This window comes from Rhodnius prolixus, unplaced genomic scaffold, assembly GCF_049639745.1.
Source record: "Rhodnius prolixus isolate KJV_2025 unplaced genomic scaffold, Rpr scaffold_4, whole genome shotgun sequence".
NCBI classification, from domain to species: Eukaryota; Metazoa; Arthropoda; class Insecta; order Hemiptera; family Reduviidae; genus Rhodnius; species Rhodnius prolixus.
The window spans coordinates 23,821,284-23,847,912 of record NW_027411614.1 but is presented as its reverse complement, the minus strand read 5'-3'; the positions used below and the strand labels follow the sequence as shown (position 1 = coordinate 23,847,912).

The 26,629-nt window shown below is 32.7% G+C and overlaps 1 protein-coding gene and 1 long non-coding RNA gene across 8 annotated transcripts in view; one reads left to right on the top strand and one right to left on the bottom strand.

Moving 5' to 3' along the window:
- The window catches only part of tim (timeless), a 38,513-nt gene extending 12,609 nt beyond the window's left edge, over positions 1-25,904 (bottom strand). For all 7 annotated transcript variants that reach the window (XM_074130978.1, XM_074130979.1, XM_074130980.1 and 4 more), the window contains exons 1-7: positions 25,746-25,904; positions 9,602-9,712; positions 8,069-8,163; positions 6,059-6,120; positions 5,790-5,973; positions 5,485-5,640; positions 1,819-2,001 (exon numbers count right to left, since the gene is read on the bottom strand). In XM_074130978.1, the coding sequence (XP_073987079.1) occupies positions 1,819-2,001; positions 5,485-5,640; positions 5,790-5,973; positions 6,059-6,120; positions 8,069-8,163; positions 9,602-9,698 (777 nt within the window). In that variant the 5' untranslated portion in view covers positions 9,699-9,712; positions 25,746-25,904. The remainder of the gene's footprint in view (positions 1-1,818; positions 2,002-5,484; positions 5,641-5,789; positions 5,974-6,058; positions 6,121-8,068; positions 8,164-9,601; positions 9,713-25,745) is intronic.
- LOC141455714 (uncharacterized) lies at positions 12,304-14,815 on the top strand. Its single transcript, XR_012459408.1, has 2 exons — positions 12,304-12,656; positions 13,761-14,815. It is a non-coding gene; the product is annotated as an uncharacterized lncRNA (long non-coding RNA).
- Positions 25,905-26,629: the final 725 nt, after the last annotated feature.

Sequence of the window (26,629 nt, the reverse complement as noted above, 5' to 3'; positions counted from 1 at the left end):
TGAGGTTTATTTTAAGATTAATGTAGGCGAAACATTTCTGCAGATATTATTCAAGAATTTACCATTTCTAAATGAACAATTTTTCGGTAATCCATACTATTGTTTTAATAACTATAGTACTATAATTTTAATAAATATTAACGCCATAGAGGCGCTTAGCCGTATGTGTAGTAACGTTAGATTAACTGTGTAATTCAGTACATGTAAATTTTTTAAAGTTACAAAAAAAATATAATTATTAAGAAACCTTAATTACGAGCTAATTAATGTATCTATGTATATAAATAAAAATGGAAATGTTCGTTTGTACAAAATCTTAAATCTTCGAAAGTTGTAGAATTGCACCGTGAAACAAATTACAACATGGGTGATCTTTTGTCATATGTGCAATCAAATATTCCTAAGCTAACGCTTGAGCAAAAACGTATATTTACGATCAAATAATGCAAACTTTCAATAGTGGGATTGGAGAAATATTCTTCTAAGATACGCCAGGAAAACTGTAAAACCTTCCTAATTAGATTGATTCTGGCAGCAATTCCATCCCAAAATGAAGTAGCCTTAGCTCTTGCATCGTCCAGAATAGTTCCATTTAACCAGACTGAGCAACAGCTAGTTTTTAATGTAATTTTACTAAATATTATTAAACGGATATTTCATTTATGAATAGGATCTATAAATATTACTTATTATTAGATAGTAACTAAGGTTTCTTAATAATTATAATATTTTTGTAACTTTATAAAACGTACTATGTAGTGATTTACACATTTGACCTAATGTTATATTATTCAAAACGCCTCCCACTCTTCGTGCTTTATATCAAGAATTGTTGATTGTATTAAAAATTGCATAGAACCAAATTGGTAGAGAATTTTACGCTCTACAACTTTTGTAATTTCTTTAAATGTCATTTACAGCAAAGGAAACAAGATATTTACAAAAAAAAAAAAAAAGATTTTAGTGACCTTTGACCAATGATTTCCGGTGATGTGAGTACGAGATTCTATGAGACTTTTGAGCCAACTTATAGAATGCCAAAAGAAATATTTATATGAGTTTATAGCTTATTGCCTTCCGATATTTACCTCTTTTTTTACCTAATTTGACTGGACTAATGGCATATTATGGTTGAATAAGGTTATCTACTAACACGGCCATCAAATTTAACATGTTTTTTAACAGAACAATAATTTGAATGGGTCATTCTACCAGTGAGGCTTTAAACTGAATTTCGATTATAATATCCTAGATTTTATAGTTAAATAAATTTTCAATTGAAATTATAGTATTCCAATAATATTTAATTAGGTTCTTTGATTGTGCACTGATCTGAGCATAACCATCCGAACCCAATGTTAGAAATTAGCTTTCTAATTTGGCTTGTCAATTTAAGTTTGCGTCATCAGGAGTTAATTTATCTAATTCAGAATCTTGCATTACACTGTTCTTCCATTCTCTTGTTCGCCATCATTAGCTATTAACGTCACAAATCTATTGCTTTATTCAACACTTTAAGAAAAAAAATACAAAAGTAAATAAAGATTTCTCTCAATTATTTACAATTTTTTTGAAATCTTGATTTGAGTGCCTTCGAATTTTGATCCTCTTCCACAAAAGTGGAAGTGGAAGTGGCAGTGTAATACTGTACCTGAATCTTATATCACCCAATAAATATTTAGTCTGTATTTGCAATTTTTATAAAAAATTTATTTAAAATTGTAGTAAGAGAAAATAGTGTGTATTCACACAAATGTTAATTTATTATTTTTTTGATTTAAATTAGTTCTATTAAAAATAAAACACTCTACTACTAACCGGTGGTGAAGTGTTGCTTTCATTATCTTCTGAACTTTCACTCAGTACTGATGCTTCAAACCATTGTTGAAGTAATTTTTCTAAAGTTGGTACGTGTTGGTCTTTATACAAAAGTGCTATTAATTGTACTACAGTCAATCTCCATTCTCCTTTTAAATGATCTGACATAAGGTCAATTAAAACCTAAAAACAAGTATTTAAGTTGCTATTTTGGCATAATGATTCCTTTAAAAATAAAATAAATAAATACAAAACAAAAACAAAAAACAAAATAAAATAAAATAAAAAACAACAAAAAACAAAAACAGACTAATGCAAAGGCTCACTGGATAATAATATTCGCTAGATACGGAGATCTTTATGAGAATGATCACATAAAAACCTCTGAGAGGATGACTGCCTAGATCTGCTGAGTTTGGAGGCAGGATTTGTGCAGACATTTAAAGACGGTATCTTCTCTAATAACTTATGGTTCTAATTTATAAATTATTTACAAATTTGTTCCAGAAGAGCAAATATACTTCCAAGATTGACTTTCATTTCAAATAAATACGAAAATCTTCGGTTATGAAACTAGTTTTATTAGATTCCTCTTGGTCCACAACGTCGTTAGGACTCCGGTGAAAACATTATGTGATTCTGAAGGCTAGGCGGCAAGTCAACCCCTACTTCCTAGTAGTGTGGACTGGTAATGCAGCGCTTTGTTGTTGCGGCTAACGGGGCTCTGACGGATCGGTGTGTCTCCCCATTGGCTTCCCTTTTCATCCCATCCTTCTTTTTCCCTTCTTGTCTTTTCCTTTCCTGATATAAATTGATCCTCCCCGTAGGGTGAAGTGGACTAGCCACTTCCTCAGGGATTCTGGCGTCCCTGCAAGTGTCCCAGCCTAACAACATCAACATTATCAACACTCACAGTTACACTCTTATACATTTACACAATGGCCATAGGGCACGGCGGTGGTAGACCCACACTGCCAATCCTTGCTTCTATCCCTCTAGCCTTCGATCCCGTCTATCCCTTTCCTGTCCCCCGGATCCCTACCCAAGCCGAGATGGAAACTCGTGTCGAGGCTGAATGCATACAGGGTAGTAAAATATATGTGCGGTAACGCAACGTAACGGTAAAATACCGGGTAACCGTGCTAAACCCATTGTATTGTAGCCTTCTTGTGGCATAGGGGGTCTGTCACAGGTAACCGTCTATTCCTCACTTCTCCAGGGAACAGTATGAAGAAGATCAATAAATCTAAAGAATTGGATCCTAAATCAACAGCCAGTGGTGTTCCTCAGGTTACTAAGGAAGGTTCACAGGCTGGGTCGGGACCTAAAGGGGATATTGTGAATGACTCTAAGATGGACATGGTAAGACAGGGGAGTGTTCCTGGAGGGAGGCCCGAATAATTGAGATTATCGCTGGAGTCTCCCAAAAGTTAAAGGGCATCCACATTACACCAAGGAAGCCGAGTGGCGCTCAGCGGAAGAAGCTGTCCAAGCTTAAGGCTGGTAGAGAGTGGCTTTCCAAGAAAGACTGGAGCGAAAGGAGGAGTGTGTAGAGATCCTCCAGTGTTGTGAACCAACCAGGTTGGCAAGGTGAGGTTCCTCCGGTCACCTCGGCTGAGGCAGACATTGTGAAGGAAGTAAGAATCGTTAGTACTCTCTCTTCTAAAACAAGTAAGACCCCTAAGAGGCCTAAGTCGGAGGTTTGTGCACCTAGTTCGGTGTATGAGTTGGTGATGGCACATGATAGCAAGAGGGTGAAACTCCCAGAAGGGGTGCCGTCGGGCTCCTTTAGGGGCGCTCTCTCTGCACACAAGATGGCCATCGTTTTTGACTCCTACCCGAATGATCTTCTGATGGAGAAGCAAGCGGATACTCTTCAGCAGAAACTGGTTGAGGAGATCTGCAGCGAAAGGTTTGATGTTGGCATTAGACCTCAGTTTCTGAGATACTTTCTCTTTTTCTCATTTGCGAGAGAGAGGATGCAAGACTATGGTTGGAGAGGGTGGTTCCAGAGCCTTTGTTGGGAGAGGGGCTAAACTGAGGGTAGGTCCTGCCAGGGAGATAGTGAGGGCGGCTAAGGTTGAGATGTGGGTACCGGGCGCTCTTAAAAATTCCTCTCCGTCCGTCATTCTGGACAAGCTACATGTTCAAAACGAGGGCTTGGAGAAAGCGAAAAGGAGGTTTATCAATCGAAAAGTCGAGCCCAAAGGGACAACCCCTTAATATCGGAACAGTCCCTGGGTTATCTGAAGAGGAATAACTTCGAGGTTTTTCTAGGACTCGAGGTGGTAAGACTCAGGGTAGTTTGTGCTGCAAATCATGGACCCCTAATCTGCATCACAGTAGGGGGCGATTGCGGCTCTAATAAAATACATTAATGATGAAGATATAGCCCTCTTCCAGGAACCCTGGCTGGTACGAGGGCTGGTTGCAGAACTTAGCGAAGTGAAAGGTAAGATTTTTTATGATCGCAACCTGGATAATCCCAGAACATGTATTTTTGGTAGGAAGATGTTACGACTTTACTGCTAATGGAATTTTGTTTCAGAGACCAGACCGCATTAAAGTTGAAGCTACGTATGGAGAAGGAGGCCAGGGAGATTATCGTGGCCTCGATCTATCTTCCATATGATCTACAGTCCTGCAGGAGATGCAGCATCTGACCAACCGATGTAGGGAGAGAGGGTAGCAACTACTGATTGGGTGTGACGCTAATTCCCATAATTAGCGATATGAGAGGTATGGGGCAGCTCAGGAACCAATCAAAGAGCCATATGAAAATAACGGAACAGGTCGATTCTGGGCCGATTATCGCATGGCTAGGGTTTACCGATGGCTCCAAGATGGATTGAGGGACTGGGGCTGGAGTGTATGGGGTTAAGCCCGAGGTACTGGGTGATGTGTCCTGAGGTTAAACACAGCAAGACTATTATGCCTTAGCTGTGTAAGCAAATAGCCAAAGAGACCCTTTGTTTGGGTAGAAATCAGGTTACCCTGATTACAGGCCTATTCACGGAGCACGGTAGGTTCAGGAAGCATCTTCATAAGTGGGGCTTATTAGCTCGAAACCGTTGTGCAGATTGTGTCAGGAAAAGGAGGAGACGGCCTCTCACCTGTTGTTCGATTGTGTTGCAATCGAGCGGTTGCGCTATAAAACCTTTGAGACCAAAGGAGATAGTAGCGCAAAAAGGACTAGTATAGAAAGTCTTCAACCTCTTTAGTAGGGGAAGTTTCGTCTACTAGATCCAAAAGGAGAAGGCACAATAAGCCTCTTGTGGCTGCGGTGCCATGAGGCGTAGGTCCCGTCTCGTTTCTAATTCTATTCTAGATTCCTCTTAAACCCATTATTCATTTAAGTGATTTCATTTAATTGCAATTTAATTAAAACTCAATGAGGCTTTTGATGGGGATCTTTTTGCGGAGTCTGTTTGAAAGTGAAAAGATCTTGTTCAGGATCTTTTAGCAGAAGCAGGTTTGTCCACAGGCCAACTTAGATTGTTCGCTTTATGATCAACAAACAGCATTCGTTAATTTAGGTGAATCACTTCAAGAAAATGATTTAGGTTAAACTCAGCGGTTTCTTATGTTTTTTGTTACCCCATTAGCTTTTTAATGCACGGGTTGGATGATGCCCAATCAAAAAATAAAATAAATAAATTTTCTTACTTTATCTATATTTTGTGCAAATAAATTCCATAAAATTTGATTTTGATGAGTTGCTCCTGAAGTTGAAAGTCTAGTCACAGGTATGTGCAGTATATTTCTTAATAAAGTTAGACTATCATTAAGCGTTTCAACGTCTGAACTGGTCCAATTTTCACTCTATACAACAGAAATATAATAAAAACTATTATAAGGAAAAATAAATTTCTAATAAACGGTTTCATTAAAGCAAAAATATTAGGATAAATAAACTGCATTAAGTAACATATTAATTTGTAATTGTGAAAGAGAAAATTGGAGTAATGCACCTTAGAAACAACTTCCTTTATGTGGTTGACAACACATCGAGTAGTGCGAGGATCAAGAAATGTTTCCTTACATGATTCCAGCAACCACCTTAATTCTAAAATTGTATTTCTTCCAGCATCAGTTTTGGACATAACATCGATAGGCAGTAAACATTCTACTGGTGTTGTAAGATTTGACAGTATTCTGAACAAGTATAAAATCAATTAGACATTTAAAAATTTATACCTAAATTATTTCTTATAAATTCTTAATATTATAAAAATATTACCTAATTGTTGTCCCTATAATTTTTCTATCTTCCTTAACATTAATTAATAAGGGTAATAAATCCTAGAAAAGAAATATTCTAGTTAATAAACTGAAAGGAAGCAATGCTATTTTAGATTTTTTCACTCCTCACTAATAACAAAATAAACATAATTTACATAATTTAGTATTATCAAATATATTATTTCAAAATTAGAGAAAATTTGAGTGGAGTTAAAGAAATTTACCTATTTTTGAGACCACCATTATTGAGTCAATCTGACTCGTTTATAAAATTGTGCTAGAAAATTCGTTTCTATTCGCGCAGGAGAGTAACTCTTGTTGCTCTACTACTGTTGGACAACATCGAGCTTGGTCTTTTGATGATTGGCATTTATGTACCACTTCCACAACCAGAGTTCCAGGATGTTAAGGTAGGCTAGGAGGTGGCGAGTAGCTATGACGGGATCATTTCAAGAGGAAAGGATAACCGTATCATCGGTGTAAATAAAGATGATGGTGTTGGGATGAAGTGGGATATCTGCCTTGTACATTGTTTGTAAAAGCGGTACAAGTTTGCTTCAATGATAGGAAATCTAGAAGAAAAGAAAGTGCCTTGGACAACTAGGAAGTAGTGATTAATATAACTATTGTTGCCCGGATTGGAGTTTAGGCAACGTTATTCTTAGATTTCACTTCCCAAAACCTCTCTGTGTCTCATCATTCGAATAAAGGCATAGCTCATTTAATCAGAAGTTTACGGTTTAAAAACATCGAGCTTGGTCTTTTGATGATTGGCATTTACGTACCACTTCCACAACCAGAGTTCCAGGATGTTAAGGTCGGCTAGGAGGTGGCGAGTAGCTATGACGGGATCATTTCAAGAGGAAAGGATAACCGTATCATCGGTGTAAATAAAGATGATGGTGTTGTAGTGTAATACAATTAATCACTATATATGATTTGAGGATTAGGTAGTAGATGGAAGGAAATATGCCCTAAGTTTCCGCAGCATCCAGACCCCGTCAAACGCAGCTCATTTAACGTAAATAAATTATCTGAAGAAAAAATTGTTATTTAAATTAGGATTAAGGCAGAAACATGATAGTATGGGGCTAAAATGGTAGTGGTAACTCATTGATAACAGTTACATAACGCAATACGTCAGAAAGAGGGGAGGATTTTTTGTTTTGTTTTGTAAAGGCTTATTGTTTGTATAGATTATTTTAATAACACACAAAATTAAATTAAAAATATAAGAGGATTAATTAATATGTAAAAGGAAACTCATTGGATTTTTGCCTTGGAATATCTATAATTAGAACATAATATAGATGTTTCGACAGCGGTGATTTCTGTCCTTTAAGCGTAGCATTTCAGAATATTTTAAATTTGTTTAATTTTTCTCAACATGTATCCATATACCCCATACTTCCTCAAATACAGCCAAAGTGGCAGACCACTTTACTTTCGCTTCAACTTCCCTAGAGTCATGAGTGGAATCCCAAATCTGATCATTAGGATTTCCTGCCACATCGGTATTATCACTACATTACTGTTTCGGCTAAAAAGGCACTTTTGAGTCTCTTGGGAGTGAAGTTACTGGCCTTCAGTAGACAGAGTTTTCCCTAAGGTCGTAACATCTTCTTTTGTCCAATTCATACTCAACAATCTTCTTTCGTCATTCTCACCTGTCTCATTTTTAACAGATGGAGCCTTCTGCAAGTTTAACCTAATGCCAGAACTGATTCTATGTTTGCTGAATGCGCATAGTTATCATTTACATTACTATGATTTTCATTACAGTTGAGAGTTGACTCATGAACAATCTAATACACCTATAATAACAGTGCAATTTGTAAATAAAGCTGAAGATAGTCCGGCCAAAACATCGCATTGTTTATGATAATTTTTATTCATTTATACTATCTCTGACAAATTTAATGAAAGTTCCCGCGGGTGTCAAATAAAAAAAAATTTATAAATAATGTCAAATGATAAAAACATTCTAAGAATAAAAATATTTACTTACCTTCTTTATAACCTGTGAGAAACCAATAGTTCTGCGAAAAGTATGAAGCGTTCTGTCTTCTAAAGAGAGTTTGTTCAAAATTTCTTCCAGGGTATCTAAATAATAATTTTAATAATTAGAAACATGAGTCCAATAAAATTGTGATAAACTTCAAGTATGAAATTTAAATATAAATTATAAATTCTATCACACTTTAAAAGTATATTATTTAAGCTCTTATCTTTAAAAAATAATAATATATTTTTAACTTTTAAAGTAACTTTTACTTTTAACTTTTAAAGAAACAGTATTTATTACAGGGAAAATGCTTTTAGAAAAACAGTGTAACTAAAAATTTCTCTAAACGCCATAATTGATGAACTTTAACGGAAATTAAATATTTAACATTTTATTACAAACTATTTAGCTGTATATATTTTCTCCTTCTAAATTTACCGCCAATTGTTGAAAATAAAAGCTGATGTAAGAATACTCTGCCTTTGGTTCTTGTGCAGAGAGAGGAATATAGTTAATCCAAATCCCTTTCGCTTAAAAGATCCGAAATTCACTAAATTTATAACCTATCATATTCTGATCATTAACATTAACAGGAATGTAATCTTTACCATTGTAAACAGCAAATTTTAATATTTTGGCTTTACTAAGTAGAAATGTTTGTTCACAGACTGTGGGAGCAGAGTATTAATGCGTAGTTTTTGGTCAAGAACAACAGTTTGCCTGTTTTTCAGATAAATTTCAGCAGTTGCCCTTATCATCCAGCTATAAAGAATAAATGTTTTATGCAAATATGCGAGCTTTACATGAATCAAGCAGCATCGACCTCCCAGAAGACCTAAGACTAGGATATCTCAAACTTGTACAAAGATTTACTATTTATTTTTTATTTGGCTTTTCTTGACACAGTAATGAAAAAGTCTTCATTAGCCTTCCCTCTTGTTTCTTGTCTATCTATTAAAAAAAAATCTATCAAAATAGATTTAAAAAAGAAAAATACTGTGCGGTGATTGGGACAGTGTTCTGACGATTTCCTAAAAAGAAGATTTTTCTTTATTAAAAAAAGATTGTTGATACAAATATTGCGTTAGCCTAAGTTCATAAGTAATGAATATGTTAGTGATTTTTGTAATTAAAAAGAAATAAAAGTCATGATGAAGGTTTAAAAAAATAATTTGAATCATTCACATAGTTTTATTTCTTTAGCCCTGAGAAACAAACGAATTTTTTATCTTCTTACCATTGACCAATATTCAAGAAGCCTTAAAGAAAAGTGTATAATTAAATAATTTCTACATTTTACAGCACTTGGGATTAATTTTTATAGTTATACTCCTTAGAAAATAGGGCAGACAAAATCTCTCTAATGTAATTGTTTACAGCTAAGTAAAGAAGGCAAAAAAAAAAAAAATAGCAAAAATTCTATTAATTTACAAATAATATCGAAATTCCTTTCAAAGTTGTTCATTAAAGTTTTCATTTAGCCATTAACTCATACTAATAATTCATAAAACAGATGAACTAAAGATGAATACTTACTTTGACATTCTTCGTTTACAACGTAGTTTTTGCCCCTTTGGGATCCTAAAGGCGCGAATGCGTTATGCATTTGGGAATTTGTTGTCAACCACTCCATTCCTTATTTAGATACTGCAACAAAAAAATTTATATTTAAAATAATACATTTCTAAATATACAAAAGTGTGAAATCCTCTTGCCCTGGAGGAATAGCGAAGTATCTAAAGACCCAAGGCTAAATCCAAGACAGTTTAGAGTTCTTCACTTAAGAGAAAGGTAAAAAAAAATTATTCAGTTAAATTACCACCGCATTAGAAGTAGAGGGATTTTAATAGCTGAGGAATCCAAACGAAATTTAATGTTTGGGTCTCCGGCAATTTTTCTTTTAATGTGATATTATTTTCAGTACACAAATATTATTTTGGAGGAACCACTTTTTCTGAACAAGGTGAATCCAAAAGTATTTTTTTTGGGGATTAAAACTCAATATCTACATTTTGGCGTGGCAATAAATTTTCTAGACAGATGTAAGAAAAAATAAACAACTGGCATGAACAAATCTTTCTCTTTCTACAATTTCGAGCATTTTCACTTACCAATTTTCTTTAAATTCCGAAGGTACTAAAAAATGGCATCCAAAGATGAATACCTAATTTATTAAAATAATACATGCTTCTAAAAAAAAAAAAATGATAATAATCTAAAAATAGATCTGGCAATGTAAAATCTACTTTATCAACGGGATATTTCACTTTAGTAGACAGGGCTGAAAATAGAAGAAGCCACAAACACTGACCACATAATGGTTACATAACTGCAATTTATATCCGATTTATCTTTTCCTTTCTGGGAATAAACTCAATACATTGTTTTAAAAGTATATATTCAAATTGAATTTTTGTTGATTGAATTTCATAAAGCTACTGCACTCTCACAAACGGTTGATTCTTCTTCATTACATTTATTTTTGTATTTGTTATCTTCCTCTTAATAATAATAGTGAAGTTAATGATTAAATAGTGAAAAAGAATTATTATTTTTCTTTATAATCAATATTATATGAAATCATTAAAATAAACAAATGAAACAAAAAATGAAAATCAATTACTATATCCACAAATCCTTAACATGGTTTACAACAAATACAGAACATTCTCAGGTTCCGTTAAACATTTTTGGAGAGAATTCCTTAAACAATGCGGAATATCTTGATAGGTAGAAAGTTATCCAGGATTTTAGACACTACGCTTTATAAACATATTTAGATCAATATCAAAAAGAACAAATCTTGGTAGATTTAACTTTTGCAATTATATCCAGGATAAAACTATCTTCAAGTAATATTATTATTAGTTCCTTCTGTTAATATTTTTGTGGTTGCTAAAATGCCACTTATCTTCGGTAAACAAGATAAACTTCTTTTGGCTAGACTTCTGTAACCGTTAAGAAGCGTTATATCGAATGTTTATTTTGCAATTTATTTTCAGATATATGTTTGGCCTTAAATTTGACCCTCTTGGAAGTTGCAAATCTTTCTGTCAACAAAAATTACACTATTAAATCTTGTATTTAATGTCTTCCGAAAAGACACCAAAAAAAAAAAATTCATTCATTTCATCTCCTCGCAGCACTACACTCAGAATTATTTGTTAAAAACTATTATGTAAGCCTAATTCAGGTATATAAAAAAAGTTGTGAGCAAGTGGAAAAGGCTTAAGTATGAAGGCTAAACTTTCTATGACAAAGTTTTTTTACCGAGTAATCTCATACTCACTGACAAACTGAAACTTACAACGAAGTCTTTTTATTAAATAGTAAACCTTAACTTCATGTGCCATTGTGGAAGTAGAGCCAGTCAACTCACAAAGTACAAGCTTTTATTTTGAAATAAAATAAGAAAACTTTAATTAAAAAAGTTATGACAAAAAACATTGTGACCAATCGATATCACAATGAAAGCGTAATTTTTGACAATCACCAAGAAAGAAAATAGGACCAACAGTAAACATACACATTAGCCCACATTAGTTAGTATTACCTTACTAAGGTCATTACGGTAGTTTTGTAGACCCACTGACTAGTTTTCATAACATTATTAATGTTCTGGTTGCAGATTGAAAAGTTAACAGTATTTAATTAAAGGTCCTTTATTGAGTTGATCATCGTTTATTCATCCACGAACTTTACTTCTACGAAATACATGGGTTGCGTAAAGTTTAATTGGTCACTGCATAGTTGTAGATATCAAATTATAAAAATGAACTTTACATTTTTGCAAAAGAATAGCTGTTACAGCAGTTGTTCCTCATAGATCACAGCTTATTGCCGTTAAATTAGAGATTTTGCTATCTAAAATTTAGCGCCAATCCCAGAACAATGGAATCACCAATCAAACTAAAGTGCGGAATTCTCCAAATCTCCCCTTAAGAATTAAAACTTATAAATTAAATATTCATTCAAAAGGATTATATCAAAGGTTCATGTGTGTATTATATAATTTTATCTACTATGAATTAATTATTTATTCAACCAGTTTTGTCATTTGGATTTGTATAATTATTTTCAATTCATTCATTTATTTGCAGTAGTCTACTTTTTTTTTTTTACTCACTACTACTTTTTAAATCTCTTATTTTTATATCTTACACACTTATTTTAACATTATTAATAATATACTTTGTTATTATTTAATTATTATATGTATAAATGAGTCAGCTGTTTTTATTTTAATGATGTTCAATTTTATTTACTGTTAACAAGAATAATTCTTGTTACAATTATTGTATATAATCCAGCTTTTATAAATGATGAATAATTTAATAATCTGAGACATTAGAAGAGAGCTAAATTTTACAATTAAAATATTTCCGTTGTGTTTCTGGTCAAATATTTTTTTTCACTATTTTGTATGGAATTGTTATTAATATTACACTAGTGTTGAAACCGTACACTTTAAAAGAAAGCCTGCACAAATAAATGCATCATCCACAAATAAATGTGACAAGTGAGTTTGAGAACAGTAGTGTGCGTTTGTTTTCAAATCAGATTATTATTTTTATTACTTTTAAGTGGAGAGGTATGTATATTTATATGAAGGTTGTGGGTTACATATACACCCCTACATATTAAATAAATATTACCAGTAAATTATGCTTTATGTAAACCAGTTATTTCCGTGATGATATAGGAATGACTATGTCTGCTACAGACGATCTGTCAGATGCAGTAGTAACTTTGGCCCCGATTATACATAAGGCTAAACACGTTACATAATTATGAATTGATCGGATATTTTTGTTACAATATCGTATCTGTTCGACTATGTACTTTTTTCTCTTTGAATTATTTTGTATTGTGGTAGCCGTTTACTTACTTTTTGCAATTAAAATTTTTAAAAAAACGTTACTGTTGAAAACAGTTTAAAGGAAAACAAACAAAGATCAACGTAAGGGCTCATTTTGTAGAATGTAATTTGTGTGTTAAATATTTTCGCCATCTAAACACTTTCCGATAGCTCCTGATGGAGTTAAAAAAGAGATAAAGCTGTTTAAAAATTATTAGAGTGGATATTTTATCAAAGTTTTAAAAGAAAATATATTTCGTCCAAGGAAAGAATAAATGTTTAATAACTGAATTCAAATAAAATACGATACGATGGTTTTTCATTATTTCAGAGAATTTTTACATTTCATATCATGTACTTGTTGCATTCGTGACCAATTCGAGAAAAACTATTCGAAAAATAAAAAGTACTGTGGAATAGAATGACAAAGAACTTTTATATTTTGGTAAGAAGTTACCAGCAAAATTGGGTAGAAGCCTCGCCTAAAAAAGAAAGATGAGTAATTTTCCTTTCGGAAATACATGCGCCCCTGCCAAGGTTTAGGTTGCTGGCCAGAACTTGCAAATAAATAATTCTCTGTCGCCAACTTTATACCCTTTAAATTTTCTCCAATTTTAATGTAGTGACTTTTAAAACCTTTTTTAACTTATTTCATTTTTAAAATTAACGTTCTTTACTTCTATGGGTTAGAATCCAGATGAATGGTGTAGCCAATTGTCCCGGTAGTTGGATATGATAGAATTTCATACACGTTGTAGCCAAACGAATTCGCATCCGAAAATATGACCAAAATTACTTAAAATGATTGATAGATTTTTTTTTTTACTATTTTTGCAGTGAATTATTGGCATGAACTTTGTAAAAAAGTTTTTTAAACAGAACGAAAAATTGTTGTAGCGAAGGAAACTTTCAGATGAGCCGTATGTTTAAGAGATTTAAAAAAAGAATATCAGAGAATATGCCTGATTTATGTGGAGAAAGTTATTTCCAAACTGGTGACAAATCGGGCAATTAAGATTGTTATTCTGTTCTAAGTCAAAAAACCACCTTAATTCTCACAAAGTCTCTCCGATTGAAATAGGATGACACTTGTGAGGAAAACTTGGAACATGAGACAGCGCAATACTGGAAAAATAATGTCAAGAACCAATGGAAGATAAGGATTGGAAATACTACTTTAATAAGCTAAAATGTGGAGAAGGATTCCACACGATATTAAGAAGACTTGAAAAGTTTCTTTGGAATGGAGGCTCCTAGCAACTACACTCAATTCTGGAATAAAAGCGAGGAAGCCATAGAAACTTAAAAAAGATGCTTCCCTCACTACTCAACCCAGTAAGACCAGAAGTTTCGCTCAAGTAAATCAGTGGGAACGTAAGGAATGAAACAGAGTCCAGCTTTGCTTTAAAGACTACTTTAATTGGGCCTTAACTGGTTTGCAAAAGCAGAATAAAAGAGCCACGCATAATAGTTTCGAATGTCATGTACGCATGTTTTAAAATTAATTTGAGTCTCAGGAATGCTCTGGTCCAAATAGAATGAAAAACCAATCCCTTGTCAAGTTGTTAATTCCAGAAATCAAGAGCGGAACGGCATTCATCTAGTAAAAACAAAAAGGACCTCTGTAGTACCACTTTCTCAAAAAGAAATTGAAATAAAATCCCCTGCAAATGCCCTTCAAGATTGCTGACCAACCTCAGAATAAAACAAAAAGCAACCTATATATAATTATTTGCTTAAAGGCGATCTATTATGTAATTAATGCAGAGAAAATTATATTCAGAAAGGTAAAAGATCCACTTATAAAAGTGGACTTAAAGTACTTTAACAATTACCCAATCATATTTATTTGAAATAAAAATGAAAACAAGCAAAAAAACTTATTCCAGAAAGCAAGTGTTTTGAAGTTTATTTTAAATTTAAACTAATATTTATAAAATAATGACCATGAAGTTGTTTGCTGAAATCATTGTGTTCCATTTATTTCAGAAAACCAGCAAATATTTTAGTAGGACGTTTAGCTTTAGTAGGTATAAAGATAACATCTACTCCATAGTGTATACTCTATTACATTTGTATGGTAGGAAGATAATGTGATGAGATAATATACAAATAACGATTCATATCTCAAATCTCAGAGAATAGTTCGAATTAATTAATAACTGAAAATCAAATTAATAACAAGAAATTATATAAATATTGCTGTTTAAGGAATACAATTGAAATAATAAAGAAACAATGGTTCAATAGAAATGAAAAAAGGGCAATTGATTCGATGACAGTTCGATGAATTCTTATTTGTAATTACAATCCACTCCAGCCACTCTTTGGATGAACGTCAGACTGGAAGAGGCGGCAGCAGCTACAAATAATAGGGAAGTAAGTATTGAGCGAGCAGTAAACGTGTTGCTCCAGTCACATGGTGGAAAATACTCGTGACTTACTTCAAAACTTACATTCCAGTTCTATGTAGTATTGTGGCCGTTTGTAGTGCATTATCCTACATTCACTACCCAAGGTCATGGACTTGCAATTGACGGGCTTCTCATATTATATTAAGCCAAATATCTGGCAAACTTAATCACTACATTACCAATCATTCCTATTACCTACTAATGAGGAAGAAAAATTTGTAATGGCTAATATGCTTTAGTACAAAAGCCCATTAAAAAATAAATATACTTTATAAGTTATACAAAGTACGAGTATTTAGCTCGTGCAATACTTATACATATATTGGGCACTTTTAACGAAGGAATTATCATTCGTTACATTTTCAAAATTTAATTATCACGCATTGAGTGCTTTACGTTTAAGTTTTGGATAAATGTTTTATATTTCGATTCATTATATTACTTGTTTCTTGTATTTTTCTTATTGCAATACAAAAAAGAACAGTAGGTATAGCATACATTAATCAGACAAAATTGTTTGAACTAAAAGAGACTTCTTGGATTTTATAGAAGTTGAATCCAGAGCTGCAAAAAGTTAAAATGTAATTTAGTAATAAAGTAACCAATTACATTTTTAATCATGTTACGAACCATGAGAAAGCAACAGTGGCTTTTATAAGATGTAGTAATGCATTCTATTAAATATCAAGTATGTTACCTATCCAAACAGAAAATTAGCTTCGTAATTCTGGTGTATATCATGGCTTTCTTTGGAGTTGCAGTATCCTTGTTTTTACGTATATTTCAAGTTTAGGAATTAAGTTGGATCTTGATAATTTTGAATTGAAAGGATGGATAGATAGCATACAGAAAACTGTACCGAGCATGTAACTTTCAAGGCACCTGAAGTGTCCTAGGCTAGGAGTAAGTAACCTTTCCAGACCTACGCATGCTCAGTAGTGATGGGCAGAACGAGTCCGCGTTTGGAGTCGTTGGATTTGAATCAGTTCCAGGGTTGGAATCGATTCCAACAACTCGTTCACTGATTCCAGTCTGTACTTACCCTATGCATTTGTACAAATGTCACGCATTGTAATTAAATAAATAATTAAAAGTTAGCTTTTCCAGTTAATAACAAAACTATATTTCTTTAACACACATTAAGTAGTTCCCTAATTCCCAATTGATCTGATAAATATAAAATTAACAACGTAACCAAATATTAACAAAAATAGGCTAGTCAAATATAAAAATTAAAGCAACTGCAGTTTTGTCGTTATCTAGCTTGACCACCGGAGTTAACTTGATTCAAGAAGAAAAACGCAAATGGGTAGGAAATTATTCCCATAAAAAAAAATTATAACCCTTCAAACAAAATGATAATTACTCATAAAGAAAGAAATATTTATTTACTATGAATTAATATCAAGCTTTTAAAATATCTTATTATTTTACAAAAAGAAAAAGCTGTGTGCCAAATCTTTAACTTAGCGGCTGGACGCTCTTTCTCTTATCTTCATTGGCGAAAGTTAAATCGTGTACATGTCATGACGACGATCAAAGTAATACTGAGCTAAAAAATAGTATTACCTAACTGCTTTACTTACTGCTGTATCCCTCCCACTCTATCACCTATTTCACAAACATTCGTCGATTGGAAGTAGGTTTTAGTTAAATATTTGTTTCATTTGAAAACAAAAAACATTATAACGCTTTCTCAAGATGTTTTTAAGTTTTAAAAATTTGTTTTTGTCCATTACTCTTGTAAAATACGAAGAATTTTAAATAAAATATAATATACAAACACAAATGATCTAGAATGCAGGTGGAGTCAGTCGGCGTTGTCATGGTGATGGAACCGTTTAACGACTCCGGTTCCAGCTCCAGCATTTTCTATTGGCTAGATTCAGTGAACGAAAAAATGGAACGAGTCCGGTTTCAAAAGGATTTAAATCACTCCGGATTTGACTCCACCAATTCCAGTGGATTTAACCAATGAAATTGCTGGTGTTGGGCCGGAGTCGTTAAACGGTTCCATCACCATGACAACGCCGACTGACTCCACCTGCACTCTAGATCATTCTGTGTTTGTATATTATATTTTATTCGAAATTCTTCGTATATTATAAGAGTAATGGACAAAAACAAATTTTTAAAAATTAAAAACATCTTGAGAAAGCGTTATAATGTTTTTTGTTTTCAAATGAAACGAATATTAAACTACAACCCATTTCCAATCGACGAATGTTTGTGAAGTAGGTGATAGAGTGGGAGGGATACAGCAGTAAGTAAACCAGTTAGGTAATACTATTTTTTAGCTCAGTATTACTTTGATCGTCGTAATAACATGTACACGATTTAACTTTCGCCAATGAAGATAAGAGAAAGAGCGTCCAGCCGCTAAGTTAAAGATTAAGCACACAGCATTTTCTATATGTAAAATAAAATATTAAATAATAAGTAAAGTAACTACAGCATTGCTTTTTAATTAACGAGATGGGTGTGCCTGGTGTTTCTTTGCAAGGTTCGCTATATTGGGTACGAAATTATTTTTCCTTCGACTCCCTGTCTTAGATCGACCCCTACTTTTGTTTAGAAATTAACAAAATAATAAAATGAATATTATTTTAGAATCGATATTCTAAAAAAACCTTGGAACTTATTTTATTCTTCAAGCATCAGTATTTAAGCTCGCCAGATTTTGTATTTTGGTGTGGATTCCTCTTACAAGTTGGAATGTGTCAGTGAACTTCTACATAGTAGCCTTAAGTGAGTTTTATTTTAGTGTAAACGACTACAGTATTAATTATTTTCATTTTAATTTGCCTCAATTTTTTGGGGCGGGGCGGAATCACTTTTTTTTAAAATAGGGATTTGAATCAACTCGTTCCACCATCGGACTCGTTCCAGTGGAACGAGTCCGCTCTAATAGCCCATCACTAATGCTCAGAAGGACGTGAACTTCTCCAGGTAGCCCAGCTACAGCAAGAGACATTAAAAAGAAAGAGTCTGGCACTGAGAAGAGTATATCCCTTATAGCTGACTTCTTGTTCCCATAAGATTTATAAGGAAATGGTTGGAGCCGTTTACAAGAGAATTACAAGAACCTGGAAAAATTGAATTTATAAAGTGTTACTTCTGGTGAATCAATTTTGCCTAAAACTTCAGTGTAGCGTCCTCTGGGTGCATTTCAGCGAAATATCAAATATATTTTATACGATTCTCTGTGATTTTTCGTTTTTAAGGTGTGATGGATACATATACATAAATATAAATATTACACACACGATTCGTAAGAACAATTTCATTCTCAAGGAAGTTCAAAAGGGATATTTCCTGCACCCAAAAAAAATACTAAATATAAAATGTGCATGATTAAAATACTTCATTTCTTATGAAGGTTAAGTGAAAGAATTGAAAATGAAGAGACGTCTTGCCTACCATCTACTAAGATATTGTAGAATAAGCTCTCTTGAATATTTGTAGGAACAAATTTATTTCTAATCTTGAACAAACACGTGACCAAACAATAAGGACTTGAGGATTAAAGGCCAAACGTTGCTTGTATCTGTCGGCCTTGGTATCACCTTGGAAGCATTGAACATAACTTCTAGCTTTCAATCCCAATAGTTACCAAATTTAAAGTTATGTAACTGTGGTCATTGGTTACTTCATATTATTTAATAAATTTAAAAACAAAAGATAATCCGGTCATTATTTTCGTTGATCTTTTATTTACTATCAGCAACTTTGCATTACAAAATTAATAAATAACTTAGGGATTTTTTTTTTCTTAATTTAAGGCACGTGATTTAATTAATTTAATTTGACAGAACATTTGGTGCCCTCTGCCTTTTTCAGTGGTTCTACTCTCTGACAGTGTTCATTCGTAACATACTTCTCTACCCATCATCGGACAGTGAACTGTAATAGGCTCCTAGGAAGAGAGTAAAATTGTTCCCTGTTTCGTTGATTTTTAGTGAAAATTATCTTCCACAGGAAATAAATTCTTAAGCTTGACTATTAGAACGGAAATTCGTTTAAAAACCTTTCTTCTCTGAAATTTGCCTCTTCATTGTAATGAACGTACTAATTACTAATCAAATATTAATAAGTATTAAATATCTCACATAAATTCCTAAGTTTTGGAAAATTGACCAACTGGCAACTTTTAACTGAAAAGAGATTTTCAATTCTTAGCAATTTTGTTGAAAATGTATCCTCAATAATTAATTATTATACTATTGAAGTCAACTATTTTTTAATACAAATTGAAGGTCATGAAATTTTAGTTATATAAGCGTAAAAGAAAGTCGTGTGGATTTACACATCAGATTCAGCAACATGCAATTGTAATACAATATGCAACTTCTTGAAGTAATATCTAATGTTTCAGACGGGCTGGTAAAACCAACTACCAAAATTTGATTTCATAGACGGCCTACATTAAAATTATAATTTGTGGAAAGTAAAGAAAAGTAAGGGCTATGTAATCGCCTACTTTTTCAGGTGAGACTAAACGTCCAACTACCAATTAGGTATCGTGGGCGGGGGTGGAAGCTCATACTTTACTTATTAACATTTTTTTCTAACAAATAACAAGTAGATACACGCGGGATTTGATCTATGGATTTTCCTTACAAATTCTCACTTCTTAAACTAACAACCACTCATAAAAATTTTGTTTACAAATCTAAATTAGTTAGTGGCAGGCTTCAAATTAGGGAGCCCCTAATTATAAATTCCTCACTAAAAACCACTAAGCAGATGATTATCTTTCATGTTACTTAAATTTCATCACTAATCCAGAAAATGGAACGAGTCACTTGTTCTACTTCTAAAGGAATATTATCAATAATTCTTTGAAAACATCTTGTACAAACGTCCATCTTTTTTTACCTTTTCACGTACTTAAATTATTTAAATTTTCTTAAAATTTACCCTGGGCACAAAAAAAAACTCTTTAATATTTATACATGTTCAATCTAAACGTAAAAAATCATTAAGTACTTCAAAAAACTAATCATTGAAATAGCATTTCTTGTCAGTCAATTTTCTGCCAACTTGTAATTTCGGTTACATATTTAATTTAATCCTTATTAGTAGACGATAAGTGTTAACATGTTGCAAAGAAAAATGGCATTGTAGGAAGAAGGCCAACTAATCTTCGCGTCCAGAAATAAACTTAATCGAATTTTTCCTGGAAAATGTTACAAATTAAATTGTAAAACTAATCAATAAGTGTGAGTAGTTTAAGGAAAACTTATTTTCGAAAAAGTGCAAAAAAATGTGATGAGTTACTCTACTTTTCGGGCGGATGATTTTATCTAAAAGCTTATTATTGTCGAGCCAAAAGATCGCACTGAACCTAATTTGAACTTCAAACGATTTTTCGTTGTGTTAGGCTGTGCACAAGTACAAATACAGATAAATATGTTAAATTTGTTGACTTCTAAACGAATATTTGTGGAAGAAAGAGAAAGGTTGTAGTTATTGTAGTTCGTGAATATTATTTGAGAGTAAAATTAAAACAAATGTGTGTTTACTCTATTTAGTATGAAATATTTCCCTTATAATTTATGGAAAGCCTATATTTATAACCTTCCATTAATACACATTTACTGGGCAAATCGTATTATGGTGACAGAAACATAGGATACCCACTGTGCATTGTTAAATTGAACACTAGCTCCTGTGTGATGTAAGTCGAACTCCATTCACTAGAACAGTGCTCACTCATTTTAGAATCAACATGATCCTCTCCACGTGACTTTCCAATCACCTTTGCGTCCATTTTCAGCGTGGGCAGGCGGCTTGACTAAATCCATTTTTATCCTGATTTTCCAAACCCAACCGACCCTTCCGCCAAATCTTTTTCTACAAAATCCATTCTATCTCTATGATGCACAACTTTCATCTTGGGAGCTGCACTTATTTTTAAACTCTTAAGCCACGTGACCTACTGTTTAATAAGTAACCTTCCAAACACCAACGAAAGTTAGCGTCTCCGTTGCGACAGCTCGGTTGGGGGCATTGTGCTAGCTTTGACCTAGATGGCAGAGTCAGATTTACAATACGATTTCACTTGTAAAAACTTTTGTTTATTGTAAAGGTAGTTGAAAGTATCTGGTATCTTTCATGAATTTGCCTATATCAGTTTTATTTCTGTCTACTACTGCAGAGTTGGTATAAAGTCTTTAATTTGATTAATTAATTCAAATATTTTTGTACCAAACGACAGATATTAAGAATGAAATTAAGTTTTAGGCAACGTGTCTATTAACTATAGTAAGACTTAAAACTTTAATTAAAGTTTATTAAGTTAACTTCAGAAAGCGTGGTGGAATGAAAGAAGATGTACTGTCGAGGATTGATAGAGATATGTTTGGACATAAAAGAGAGGATGAACGAAGGGAGATGAATGAAACAAGTATAAAAGACGAGTTGATTGGAAGAGATGGAAGGAGACGACCTCAGCGAACCTAGCTCAATCAAATCGGGACATTCTTAGCAAAGACCAGCTTAGAAGTAACCTAATTAAGTTAATAACCATGTACCTCTATTCACCTATATAGTATTGGTTTCAACCGTTGTACTGTTGATGAGAAAACTAGAATGAGAAAAGGATAGCGTTCTCTTGTAAGAAAGAGATGCCCTGTCCTTGGAAAAAGCTCCAAGGAAGAGAAAATTGTCAGATATCCGCGCCTGTCCCGTGAAGCTAATCCAGATTACCTTTAATACATAAAGATTATTATCCAATAATTGAATTTTTACGAATTGAATAAAATTGCTCAGGTAATAATAGTTCTTGGTTTTTTTGAGTCAATTTTTTATAGTAACTTTAATTTTGGAATTGTTGAATACGGTAACCAAAATTTCTTAACCTAGCAAAATATATGAAACTAGTACGTACAGTTCTAAATGTACTACGTTAGCCTTAAATGGATCAGAACGATTTCTACAATAAGATTTCAGAGCGAGCAGCGCTTTCTCGAACCACAAGTTCCAGGATGTAAGAGTTTCATAGTAATGGCTAAAGATAAAGAGAGTTTCCCAAGGAGCTCAGGGAACAATAAAGTGGAACAACTTCTCAATAAGTTGAGATCATCGGTAAGGTGGAATTATCTTCCAGTCAGTTAAGCGAAAGAAGCTGTAAAATTATATTATTTTGAATGAAATGTATGACTTGTACGAATTACGTTGGATTTTCAAGCCAACATGAAATCTACTAAATTTCATTGACAAAAAAAATGGAGATTCAATGGCAAAGAGATTTTTTCAATGTGTTATCTACTACTCACATTTTAGGACTTGTTTTAAATGAATTAAGTCGCTTTTTTTTACGATCAGTGGTTGTACACCTATTAAATGGATCAAAGTGAGCCTAATTGGAGTACTCAATCACATTAGATCCAATAAGCCAGCTTATTTTTTATATTTATATTATTTTTTCTTTCATTAGTGTTATGTTTTATTTCAGAACAGAGTACCAATCTTGTTGAGTTATTATAGCTTTCAGAATCTGATTTCTTGTGTTTTTGAGTAATTCAAACATACTTTTTTAATTCTTTAACAACAAACAAAAATAGCTAATCACTTTTTTTATTTGTTGGTTTCTTACAGAGCATTTTTTAAATTTATATTATCCTTATTATCAAGAAATATTTTCTGTTTTCTTCTAAGTAGACTTTCATGCCAAGAATCTAAGGGACTGCAGCTGGTTCCGAACCCGGGTTCTCCGCATTGCATTCCAGTATAAGTTAACCAATGAGCTAATTCCTTCCCTCATTGAATTTATTATATTTTATTTTATAAAATATATGTTAAATTATGAGACGTTTTTTAGTATATTAAACGTTAGTATATTTAAGGAGAAATAAAATAATATACAAGAATTTTTTGATTTGACTTTCATCTTATAACAAGGACCTCAGATATTCATAAAATTAACTTAGTCGTTGCTATGTGACTCATTTTTTTGCATAAACAAACCTTGACTCTGACTAGGAATTCTTGACCTTAATGCACCCACAAATCGACGGCTGAATTAAAAACGGTCTGGTTTTACACTTGGTTAATTTAGTATAATATAATCTTTTTTTTTTTTTTTAATGAATAGTTTTAGCTAAAATAGTTACAATTTTTTGGGGGGAGAATGTAATATAAATTGTAATAAAATACTGATATTTTGAACCGAAAGGATTACTAAAATAAGTTTAATGAAAGCTAAGTATAAGTTTAACTATAAGTAAAGTATAAGTTTTTAATGAAATAAGCAAATTTAAAAATATTGTATAACAAGACCATTAAGGCAAGAGCACAGAGAGGATATCAAAATGACTGTAGCTGTCGATATCCACATTCGAAAAAAAAAGAATTGTAAATAAGCATGATGACCATAAAAAATAATTTTTTTAAAGGACTCACAGACTTTCTCTAACTATTACACTCAAAATGAAAATATGGTAGAATATGACAGCACTTGATAGTATCGCTAGTTTTATGCATCATAGCAAGCATGTGTTTTGGATCACAGACTGGTTTTGGAACTAAATCAATCATCAGAGGATGATTAACAGATCATGATTATGAAATTGATTAATGGGTGTGTTAAACGATTGTTTAGTAATCACAATTGGAAACAATTAGCTGGAATGTGGGATAAAAAAAGGGTCATTAATGACTGACTACCTGTGATATCCGGCAATGAAGGAATTCGGCAGCCGAGACCTATTGTACTTGCTAAAGGCCTAAAGTGCCTTTAGGTCCTTATTTTACTTGTTGCTAATTATATGTCAGCTACAAGAACATTCAAGATGACTGATGTTTATCAAGTCGTATTGTTCTACAGTTTGGTAAACAAGAATTCGACTTCAACTGAATTTCCATGTTTCCCACTACACTTCCTAATTTGTAGTATGAGAAGGAAACATAGTCTAAGTCGCATTCTCGATACCAAACTTATTAATCCTCTGATGGTGGATGAAAGCCCGAAAGCTTGAGTTGTATTTAATTGTTACCAATATTAACAGTTTGTAAAAATTATAAAACTGAAATGACCTCTTAAAGGGAAGCCTAATCAACCCCTTCACCATGAACTATCCTATATAATGATTACTTTTAAATTTACAGTTCCATAAATGAGTAATACGAAATTCACAGTAGGTTCTAGGAGCTATTTTCAAGAAAATTTCGAAAAAGTAAAACGAAACTACTAGGTAAAGAGGTTCTCTCGGTCAAAAGAATTTTCTTCAAACAATTGTTTCAAAATATTTAACCCTCTACTAACAGCACATAAAAGATTAGAGCTGTACAATACACAAAACTGACACTTTAGAAGAAATCTATACTTCCCCCCTCCAAAAATAACCCTTAATCACATTTTTAGAGAAAAAATGTATCAAATAAATGTTGCATATTTATAGGTTTTTAACGAATAAACGAAGTTTAAATAAAAAACGTAGAGGAACGTATTCGATGTAATATCAACATACTGAAAAATCTATTCTATAAAGTACAGATCAGCACATCCGATCAGACGTTTGTAAATTTAGATTCCAATTTGATTATTATTATATTGTAAGACAGTACAATCTATAGTAGTAAAACCTAAACTCATGCCTTTCAACCGCTTTTCTTTAAGAAATATTTTTAAATAAACAAGAGATGTACAAAAAATAAATTTGAACTACATTTAAAAAGAAATCTTGAGGCCCTCAAAAACAGAAAAAAAATCGATCCGTTAAAAATCCGGTTGTCAGATTATGAACAGAAACTTTATTGTTGAGGCTCTGGTGGAATCAAATATTCAATTAATACATTCTGTGGTTTTTTGTCTTTGAGTTGCAGTGGATAAACACAGATACATACAAAAGAAGAAGAAGAAAACACTTCGTACAAGAGGACCTCCAAATGGATATATGTGGTTTAAAGTCAATATACAGAATCTGTACGTTTTCTGGTCGACCTTTTCTCTGTCTATTTATATATTTGGAATTTCGTAATGTTACTTTTAATCTTGAATGAAAGATTTTGTATCATATTCATGTGCTAAACGTAATTGCAGTAATTAAAAGTAGTAATCTTCAGCGGCTAAGTTGGTCTATCATCAGGACACGACTGAGCCGCTGAAGATGTCTATGCCGAAACGTGGCAATAATGTAGAAAGAACAAAAGATATATGTTAAAACAATAAAATTAATAATACACAGCATAATGTATCTAACAGCAATGCAATGTGATAACGTGGAGCAAATCAATGTTGCGTTTTGTTCACATCAGTTTAATTAGACCAACTAGAATATCAACTTTAATTATTTTATTAATAAAATAAAAAAAGAACGAAATGCTTGAAAATATCAACAAACATTACATTGCAATTCAGTTATATTTTTTTAAATTTAAATTTTTATAAAAACATTAAACTTACGGAAGTATAAAGAAAATCATTTTCCAAACTACGAACTTAGAAAAGGCCCGGCCGGTTCTGCTGAGAGAATTTGGCGGTGTCGTGTGTACGCTTGCACTGAGTGTAACAAACTGAACAACCAAGAGAGAAATGAGACAAGGTCTTTCTACACCATTATCGTGAGTAGCTGCAGTATCGTCGGCACGTGTTTCGCCGTGTGATCTTCCTATACTTTCCAAAACCCATCCTAACGCCTACATTAACCCCAAATCGCTTTTCTTATCTTTTTTCTTCTCCACCCAAATATATAGGTATTAGCTATTATTTTTTTCCCGATATAACACCCACATGATTCCAAATATATATCTTCCTTTCTTTGCTATCAATCTGCTAAACTAAAAATAGTAAATTGATAATAATAATAAATAATGCTGTATTTAGAAGACTTATTTTTATTTACTCTGATTTGTCCTTACACTTGGCAAGTCAAATGTTTTCCTCTTTAGAACAAAAACAAAATTCATAAATCCATAAACTAATAATAACAACTTAAGTTACCATCTTTGATTTTATCAGTCGTAGCAGACAAATTTATTGTATCCCTGACCGATTTCGTACTTTCATCTATTAACAGGCAAGTGAAGTCGAAATCTTTACACCAAACTGATTAATTTACCTTTAGTGATACCTCTAAGTTCGAAACCGGTCAGGGATACAATAGACGTGCATGCTACTAAGATGGATAAAATCAAAGATAATACAGCACTGCGGACCTAATCACATTTTTAACAACAGTTACTCTCTGTTGTCTTTATTTTGTTTTATCATATTCCTGAAGTAAGGGCACTGTTTATAGCTTAACAAAGTTTTTAACGATCCCCTGAGAAACTTGAAATAACTGATTT